At 47.5% G+C, this 10146-nt stretch overlaps 1 protein-coding gene across 1 annotated transcript; it reads left to right on the top strand.

Annotated features, from left to right (window-relative positions):
• The first annotated feature begins 449 nt into the window (after positions 1–449).
• Cdkn2aipnl (CDKN2A interacting protein N-terminal like) lies at positions 450–8835 on the top strand. Its single transcript, XM_005350114.2, has 3 exons — positions 450–748; positions 2932–3031; positions 7316–8835. The coding sequence occupies exons 1-3, from the start codon at positions 510–512 to the stop codon at positions 7325–7327; spliced, it is 351 nt and encodes a 116-aa protein (XP_005350171.1). The 5' UTR covers positions 450–509; the 3' UTR covers positions 7328–8835.
• The last annotated feature ends 1311 nt before the right edge of the window (positions 8836–10146 follow it).

Genomic DNA, 10146 nt, shown 5'->3' with positions numbered 1-10146 from the left:
TCACTACCGTCTATCACCCTCACAAAGACCTTTACAGCGGGACATCCTGGGCACCGAAGTGCCTGGCAGGTACTCACTGGGTGGATGGCTCTGCAGGAAGGTAGGGCACAGCCTGAGACCACAGTGGATCCATAAAAGATAAAAGAGTGGCCATCACTCCCCAGGGAGATTCGTAGAATGAAGGGCAAGCCTCAGTTGTGGCTGAGGATAGAGTTGCCTTGGGAACACTCCAGGGCAAAAGGAGCATTGCAGGGCCCCAGGGGGCACCCAGTTGCCACCTGGGTGCTTGTGGTCCTCAGTTTCTCCCGCAGTTGTCTGCAGCGGCCCTAGCAGCCCTGGGTCACACTAGGCCTCCGTGCCCCTCGAGGGCGCTCCAAGTCAGACCTCCAGAGCAGTCGCGCTCGGTCGAGGCCGTTCTAGCCGCGCGGCAGCGGCAGGGGCGGCGCGGGGCGTGTCGGGAAGGCGGCGGGCTAGTGCGATCTTCGGTGGTGGCGGCGGCGGCGGGAGCCATGGTGGGTGGCGAGGCCGCAGCGTCAGTGGAGAAGCTAGTTTCCGGGGTGCGGCAGGCGGCTGACTTCGCCGAGCAGTTCCGCTCCTACTCGGAGAGCGAGAAGCAATGGAAAGCGCGCTTGGAGTTCATCCTGCGCCATCTGCCTGACTACCGAGACCCACCCGACGGCGGCGGCCGTCTGGACCAGCTGCTGTCCCTCTCCATGGTCTGGGCCAACCACCTCTTTCTGGGCTGCAGGTGCGGACCCCCGCCAGCCGGCTGCCCCCGTCCCCATCTACCGACCCCAGTTTGGCCATACCCCACCCCACGCTGAACCCGACCCAGCCTCCTACGGCCTTGGCTGCTTCCCGTCTTAGCAACCCCTCGGGGAAGACGTAGCTCTTCTCTGAGCCTCGCTCTCTTCTGGTGACTGGGTGGTTGTAATGACTGCAGCAGTTAAATGATGGAGAGTGCTATGCAGGTGGGCTCGAGGACGGCTGAATTGCTGGGGTCATTTTTTATTACTTTTTATTATCCCGGAAGATTGCCTTTGCAGAGTGTGTTTGAAGTCCATTAGTTCCTGTCACCCACATGGCAAAAGTGCAGACCGAAGCTGAGACTTCCTCCTCCCCCTCTAGATGAAGACACTAGCAAGAGGATGTGATATATCGCACCGTTGGCTGGTGGATTTCACCGCTAAGACAGGATGTAATCTTTGCCTCTTCATTTTCCTCTTTGCTTTCCTTCTTAAGAAAGAAATGGTACTTTCTTATTGCTGTCCCAAAGCCCCCAGGACCTTTGTGATCACACCAGGAGGCCAAGAGCGAGGGCCAGAGATTCCTGGCAAGGCATTCTCTTTAGTCCACCGGGGGAAAAAAAGCACTAGGTTTTTGCATTCCTTTATGGTTTTTTATTTAATTTTCATTTTTAAAAACTTTTTTAAGGCAGTCAGTCTCCTTTTAACTGAGGTTGACCCTTCAGTTTATTATATAACCCAGATAGTCCTGGAACTCCACATACTGAAATTATGTGTGCATCTCCAAGCTCTTATAAAGGCTTCTAAAGTTTCTTTAAGTTGTGTTAAAATAGGACCGCCTGACTCAGATCTGTTTTTTGTATCCTCTAGCTGGTCACATGCCCCTCCAGGACAAACCACTTGGTTTGCCTTTTGGGTTTTGTGCTAGGGATGAAGCCCAGGCCCTAGCACCAAATAAGTACTCTCCCTCTGAGCACCTCCAGCCCTGAAGGTACTTGGTTTCTGATATTTGTTAGAACGAGATGTGGGGGAGCTGTGCCCGACATGCACCACCCACGTATGCCCACCCTCCCTTTGCCTTGTAAGGTGCCCTCAGAAATCGTAGTTTACAGGAGCCAAGTTCAGACAGATAACTGAGCTGAACAAAGGAACGAATGCTGTTATTTTCATTAGACCAATACTCTCTGTGTTTTAAAAATAAGTTTTTGGTGGGCAGTAGTGGTGCTCGCCTTTAATCCCAGCACTTGAAAGTCAGGGACAGGCGGATCTCAGTGAGTTCGAGACCAGCCTGGTCTACAAGAGCTAGTTCCAGGACAGGCTCCAAAGCTACAGAGAAACCCTGTCTCAAAAAAGAAAAAAAGAAGTTTTTGGCTCTCAAATCTCATCCATGAATATGTACTACCACCAGATGTATGATGCTCTGTTTTTCTAATTTTATTTATTTACAGCTTTTTTTCAATTTTATACGGATACGTGTTTTGTCCACACATGTGTCTGCCCCATGTGAGTAGCCTGATGACAGTGGAGACCAGGAGAGCACTGGGTTCCTTGGATCTGGAGCTGCAGATGGTTGTGAGCCAGCATGTGGTTGCTGGGAATCAAAATGGATGGATCCTTTGGAAGAGCAGCAAGTGCTCTTAACTGCTCCTGTTTTTGTAATTAAAATTTTTTTTAAAAAAATTTTATTTTATGTGTATAGATATGTACCGAGTACCCTCAGATGCCAGAAGAGGGCATCAGATCCCCGAGAACGGAAATTATAGCCATGTAGGAACTGAACCCAACTCCTCTGCAAGAGCCTTAAGTGTTCTAGCTGCTAAGCCATCCTTCCAGTCCCTGTGTTTGTAATTCTTCAAACATCGACCCTCTTGGCAGTCTGCGGGCCTCGTTCTGTACCCACAGGCGGGGAGAGCCACTTGTTGACCGTGTGCTGAACACTGTAGTTTCCCCTGAAGTATCAAACCAGCACCTTGCAGATCATGGTGTGTATCTGGAGTCCCAGGTACTGAGAAAGCTGATAGGAGCAGTGCTTAAACCTCAGATGCTGTAGTGTGATCTAACTAATGGACAGACAGTTCTATAGTCTAGGAGTTGCGTTTACAGTCTAAGAACCTACACTGTGTTAGCAGCCCCTAATGACAGTGCGTCTTCCCAGGTCTTCACCTTACTGCTTTTTATTGTGCAGTTACAGTAAAGACCTTCTGGACAAGGTGATGGAGATGGCTGATGGGATTGAAGTGGAGGACCTGCCACAGTTTATAACCAGAAGTGAATTAATGAAAAAGGTAATGAGTAGGGGTGACAGTCCCAGCTTTGACCCTGTGCTGTGTTTTGTGCACTCTTGTTTCCCGTTTCCTCACAGTTGGTCTAAACCTTTTCATAACTAGACAACAACTCAGCGTAATAGATTATGTGTTGTTGGTGCAGTAACACACAGGCTCAATCTCTTTGTTTATCTAGAACACTTTTCTCTTGGTGCCAGGGATTGAACCTGGGTCCTTTATGCTAGATAAACTGGGAGTCAGTAAGGAAGATCCTCATTCCTCCAGCTGTCCCACTCCTGAAGGGCCAAGTGGACATAGCACAGTGATTTTACACACCCGTGTTTGTTGCTGCACTGTTCACAGTAAGCAGCCGAAGTATCCATCACTAGGTGAGTGAATATGGAAATGCTGTCCACATACACACTGAAATCCTAGTCAGCTGTGAAGAAAAATGAAATTGGATGTTCATGGATAGAAATGGAGGTCATTATGTTGAACAAAATAAGCTAGAACTCAGAAAAACAAACATGTTTTCTCTCATTGAAAATGTAGGTTTAAGGGCATGTATTGTTTTTGTGTTGATAAGAATGGAACCTAGAGCTTTGTGTGTGTTAGGCAAGTGCTCTATCCCGAGCTGTACAGACTCTTCCCACACAGGCTCCTGCCCAGGCTGACCTTGCCCTTTAGCTAGGCAGGCTTGAGCTTTCAGTCCTCTTGCCTCTGCCTCCCTGATGGCCTGGATGCCAGATCTCTGCCCCCAGGAACAAATGTTTTACTTGCTATTTATTTATTTATTTTATTTATTTGTGATAGGATCTTGCTCTACAACCCTGGCTGGCTTGGAACTTGACGTGCATACCAGGCTGTTGGCAAACTTCATACGATCCTCCTACCTCTGCCTCCCTAGCTCTGGGATTATAGGACTAAGTCCCCAGATTTGGCCTGTTTTGCTTCATATATATATATATATCTGGCTTAGAGTGCTAAAGTAAGAAGTACTTCATTGTAAACTAATTCATCCAGGATCTCTGCTTCAGCAGGTCAGGGCTGGACCAGGCTTGTGGGGACTGTCTGACTTGCTGATGAGGAATGTGGTAGGGTAGTGTCCAGACAGCACAGCTGTGCTCTAGTCTTCAGAGCTTAGTCTTAGGGCTGTGGCCTTGTCCTCAGTGAGCTTTGTCCTAGAGTCTTAAGTCTGGATCCTGGATCCCTGGGGCCAGGGAGAGGCAAAAGGAACTTTGGAGATTGGGGCTATCTGTCCCAGCTATGTGCCCCAGGATTCGTTCTTCCCACATCTGTCCTGGTTTCTTCAGGCAGAATTGCTCCCTTGTTTCCTAAAGTCCCTTCGATATCTGTCTAGGCCTTTTATATACAATTTCAAATTATTTATTTGGGTAAGAGTGTAAGATTTACTGCTAAGCATGATACAGAAAGTAGTATAGCCATGTAGGAGCCACAATGCAGGGCCTGCTGTGATATCACAGACTGGGTGATGACCTACCTTTCAGCCTCCAGATCTTCAGATTTACTTGCATTAAACTTGGTAAAGCCCCACTTCTGTGAAGTAATACGGGTTTTTTGGCAGCTAGTGAACTTGATCTTATGCAGGGCTTCCATCACATGCTCCTTATTCTTAGCTTAGTGCAGAGGGACATGATGACCTAGCCAGTGTGAACCCAGGCCACTGTGTTCCGGGGTTTACCAGAGGCGGCTCAAGTATCTGTCTGGAGCCTGTGAGCCCCATTACAGAACAAGTCAATATCTTGTTGATACAAATAATGGGGAAAGGATGGATTCATGTTCACACGTGAAAGCCATGTTTGTTCAAACATACTTGACACTCCTTGGCTTTGAAGGAGACAATGTGTGGACACAAAGTGGGAATTCTTTCACTTTTGTCTTCTGCCCTAAGTCACAGATGTCAGTCTTGGGCCTGTGAGGTGACTCAGCAGAAAAAGGTGTTTGCTGGCAAGCTTGATCACCCGAGTTCAGTACCTGGCACCCACATGGTGGAAGGAATGACCTGACCTCCTGAAAGTTGTCTGCTAACCTCCAATCATGTGCTGTGGCCTGCACACATACATGAACTCTCTTATGGAAATAAATAATAGCAGTGTAAACTAAACAAGAGATTCCTCTTGGAGTTTGGGGATGTGGCTCAGTGGCAGCGTGCTTGCCTAAGTTTGGTACTCTCTAGGAACCCCAGCAAAATGAAAATTTCTGTAGATAAGTCATCCAGCAGCTGTGACTGGTTTGCATGCATTGAAAACCATCTCTGAGTCCTCTGTAGAGCTCCCCGGGGTCTTCCAAGTAGTATGTCCTTCTTTTCACGTCAGATAGAGTAGTAGGCCAGACAACTAGAAGCCCTGTCATTGTGCCAGCCAGAATTGATCCTCAGCTCTAAAATTAGAGTTTAGTTGGGTTTTAGAGTTCGCTGGAATGTGGAAATGAATCACTCAGCATTGTTGGCACCTTGAGGCCAGACAGTGATGATGACTCTCTGGAGCAAAGTTTTAAAAATACATTTTACTCTCCTGCAGCTTTTGGCCAGGTGAACCTTTGCCTGTCCAGCCCTCTTTTTTTATTCTGAGGAGTGAGTATGATAGGTGGGCTTTGCTCAACAGTTGGAATGTGTGCTCTTTTCTGGAAGAGGAGCATTCAGCATAGTATAGTGTGCAAACGCCATGGCCATCTAATCACCAGCAGCCCCTGCCACTGAATCACCCGCCTTTAATCTCAGCACTCTGGAGGCAGAAGCAGGCAGATTTCTCAGTTTGAAGTGAGACTGGTCTACATATCTAGTTCCAGGTTAGCTAGGGCTACATAGAGAGACCCGGCCTCAAAAAGAACTAAACAAAACAAACCTAGAATGATTGACAAAGATGCTATCATTGTTGGTGCACAGACATTGTTAATGTCGTAATTTGATTCTTCCGAGGAAAAACAGTTGTGTGAAAGTGACCACAGGTAGCAATGTGAAAATTGGAAAAGCAGGTATGCCTACATGTCACAAGGTTCTTCTGTGCTCTGTGCACAGTCACAGCCAGCACTGAGGCCATATTTTCACGAAAGCCATATAGCTTTAATCCTAGCCCTCAGGAGGTAGAGGTGAGATCAGGGGCTCAGGGTCATCCTTGGCTACAGAGCCAGTTGAAGACAAGCCTGGGCTGTGTAGATCCTGTTCAGGGAGAGGGAGAAGGAAGAAAAACTAGATCTGATTCCAGGGGTCCAGTCTTGTAGTCCTGGGTCCAGGATAGTTGGATCACCTGACAGCACCCTCTGGAGAAGACAGTAGTCTAGGTCTATCCAGTTGAAAATCTGAGCAAGGGGCTGGAGAGGTGGCTCAGTGGATAAGAGCCCTGGTGACTCCTCCAGAGGATCTTGGTTCAATTCCCAGGACCTGCATGGTGGTTCATAATCTTCTAGAACCCTAATCCCAGAGGCTCTAACTCCCTCTCCTGACACCTCCTCGGGCACCAGGTATACACTGGTGCACAGACATGCAACACCTACCTATATACATGATAGAAAACCTGAGTGAGATGGTGTGGGACGTCGCCCCTGGACTGCAGGTAGTTTCCTTGCTCATACTGCATTCTCCTGAGAGAAAGACTGGTATTTTATCTTCGCTGAGGATTTTTGGCTTAGCTAGAAAGTAGGTCATACCTTGAAATCTCTGATTACTAAAAAGACTTTGTTGATTCACTCACACGCTCAGTGTCAAGGGAACCCATTCAGACCCAGGGTGACAGTCAGTGCTTTCTTCACACCCTGCTTGAAAGGTTTCTAAAGCTAAGTTAAATTACCACAAGTGCTAGCGAGCACCTGGAAGGGATCTGTGGGCTCCGGGTCACCACTGTTTGCAGACTCACTTTGACAGTTTCTAATCGTGTGAACTCCAAAAATATGTAACCTTCACATCTCCTAAGTGCCCTGACTCAGTGTGGAGAGCTGCAAATTACTACCTGAATGTGGCTGTGTTGGATTTAGAACAGTGAGTGTCTGTGAGAGCAGAGGCCGGTGGCAGGAGTAGCATTTTAAGTATTTCTGTAATCACTTTAAATGGTGAACACTTAGAGACAGCAAGCCTCAAGTCGGGGAGGTGAGGTTCTGGTTTCCAAGTGGATCATGTGGTCAGTGTTTAGCTGCATTTTCTTAGGTAGTAAAATATTAATAATTTCTGAGTACACTTGCCATCTGGGTCGAGCATAAATATTCCATCGCTGCTTTATTTGAATGTGTGAAAATAAACTTGATTCATGGGACTCGATGGCTGTCTAACTTTCTCTTCTCTTTTTTCCCCAGCATCAAAGCTAAGGCAGATCTACCACATTTCCTCCCCTGGGGACAGACTTAGAAAGGAGACCAGGGTGGAGGTGAACCATGGCAGCTCTTGAGATTCCTGGTGTTTGCAGCACAGAAGCAGCTGGAATGGAAAGGGACGTGTCTACAAGTGCTTCAAAGAAGTCTTGGTTCTTCCAGAAGCTGTTGCTGTGAAGTGCAGTACATATGCATATTCGTGTGTTTATTAAATGGCAGACTCTCCGAAATTTTGTCGGCATTGTCCAAACCAAACTTTATTTGAAATGCCTTTTATGTTGGTATAATAATGACAGTGATTTTTTTTTTTTTTTAGCAGAGTACCTTTAAATGTAATTCTGGGTTTTGCCCCACCCCCTTTTGTCCTTCTGAGGCAAGCCAGATTCTCCTTATTTCGATCTAACCCACTCTGTACTTGTTCCTCACTGCCAGTTGCCACCAAAGGACTGTGCATTAACCAGCTGTGTCACTGGAGCGCCCCACTGCTGGCTTCTCAGTAGTGTGTAAAAAAAGGGAATCGAACGGCAGCCCTGAAGTAGCCAAGCTAGCTCATAGGAAGGAGGACACTTACACAAAAGCTTCTGGTCTCATCTTAGAATTCACCGAGGGCCAGAGATGTAGCTCAGTGGGAAAGGGCTTGCTTAGCATGCTTGAGGTCCTGGGTTTGGTCTCCATTATTACAGAGAGACAGAAAAAAATAGCTAGATAAAAATTCCTGGAAGTTTATACAGCTTTGTCCTGCCAGCTAGCTGATTTCCAGACTCTCTAGGTCTCTCGGGCTGCTCGTGTGCTTAATTTTCTGTTTCTGGAAGGCTTTCAGGATAAAAAAACTGCCTTGCACATTGCCTCTGGATTGTACTACAGTCATGCTTTGCTTAGATATTCTACCTGACAGCTGATATATCTGTTCCAAACCCCCTTCCAGATCCTTCTATTGAGTCTCACCATTAGATGAAAGATACCTGAACTGTGGGTAGCAGTGGAACAGTGTGCCAAGCAGGACTCATCAATGGCATGCCCATTATGGTCAGTAAGACAATGGGGTCTGCCTTGGCTCATCTACTGAGTACAGGAAATTGGACACCCAGATGCTGGGGCCAGTGGCGTCCAGCCCCAGAGCAGTGGGACAACATTCTCGTTGGTGGCTTGAGATGAAGACCACATCTTTGTGTGGTTCCTGGCTCCAGACCAAGTGACCAGGATGGATCAAGGGTCAAGATCATTGACTGAAACCTTGGACAAACTCCAGGCACTGGAGACCAGGGTGCCAGTCACAGAGGCCTGGGCAAGGTAGTAACTATCAGAGCTGAGCTGTGTGCTCACTGACTGAGCTTTACCTCACCTCAACCTCAGCCTCACCTTCTTCCACTCAAATCATTTGTCAGATCTGTGAGGCTTAAAAACAAGATGAAAAATTGTGAGAATTCACTTTAAAATGCACTTTCTATAGAGTGTTGATTTTATTTTCTGTATTCAATCCCCAATAAAACAGCTTTTCCACTGAATGAAGTTCGAGTTGTGTGGTTGTTCCCATGCCCTTCAATATACTTCCTTACACGGAGGTAGCTGGACACCCAGAATCTTGGCAAGTGGAGCTGGTTGCAGGCATAAAGTTTTGGGGTCAGCATAGCCTTCTGTTCTCGGTTCCTCCCTCCAACCTTCTGTTTTGCTTTTCTTTGTTTTTGGTGCTGATGACCAAGCCCAGAACCTCATATGCTAGGCAAGGGTTCCAACATTGAGCTACGTCCCCAGGCCCCAGGTTAATGTTCTGATTGTAGTGAGTTTTCTCCCTTTCCTCAGCCAAGCTGCCTGCCTTTCTTCTCATCTTTTTACCACCCGTTGGCTGACTCACCTATAAAATTAACCTGTATTTTATCCTTTACGTATTTCTTCCCAGAACCTTGAAGTGAGAATGTGTGAGATTGTGCAGCGCCTTCCTGGGAGAGGACTTCCTGTGAGCTTGTATCAGGCTGGAAGAAATGAGCACTGACTACAGATGAGAGGTGCTCAGGTTGGTCGTTCTATACCCAGGAAATCGCTCTCTCCCATATTCCTGAGAAGCCTATGGCACAGTACAGGCTAGGGATGTGACTCAGTAGTGGAAGCCTTGGGTTTGAACCCTAACACCACATGAACCGGATATGGTGGTGCATCCCCGTAATCTCAGCACTAGTGAGCTTAACTCCTGTTCAGGCCATTCTCAGCTGATACTGAGTTCAAGGCTAGCCTGGGCTGCATGTGACCTTGACTTAAAAAAAAATGCACCTGCTGATATTAAAGGTAAGGAAGGTAAGGATTCCCTCTGAGCTTTTCTAGAATTGACGTGGACTGGCTCACCTATCTGCTCAGTGGCAGAAATAACTGCCTACTGGCGAATTCTTTGCAACATGTTGTAATATGTTGCCCTGTCTGAAGTTAGATTCCTGTGCTGCCCACCTGAGCTCTGAAGGATCTTCTGGGCACTGGTGAAGATAACAAGGTGAGTGAGCCTGCTGTCTGGGGGACAGGCCTGTGTGCTTTCATGATAGCCAGCAGCCAGGCAGTCTGTGCTTGTCAGTGACGGAAGGGGACCTGGGTACCCACACTGAGAACCAGCTGAAGAGAGTAGAGTCACCATGCACTGTGTCACCTGAACAGACTCAGAGTCCTGTAAAACCACAGACTGGGAACTAATGATGAGTCTCCTGCTCCCTGTAGATTGGTTCTCCTTTGTCTCAGAGGTGAGCATGTGAGCCAGCCTGAGGATGTGTCAGACAGGGACGCCTCTAGAATCAACTCAGCAGCTCTTCTGCTTTCCCGACCAACCTTCATAGGCT

The sequence above is a fragment of the Microtus ochrogaster genome, chromosome 7 (genome assembly GCF_000317375.1).
Source record: "Microtus ochrogaster isolate Prairie Vole_2 chromosome 7, MicOch1.0, whole genome shotgun sequence".
Classification (NCBI taxonomy): Eukaryota; Metazoa; Chordata; class Mammalia; order Rodentia; family Cricetidae; genus Microtus; species Microtus ochrogaster.
The sequence above is the reverse complement of the archived record's forward strand: the minus strand, read 5'-3'. Positions and strand labels throughout refer to the sequence as shown.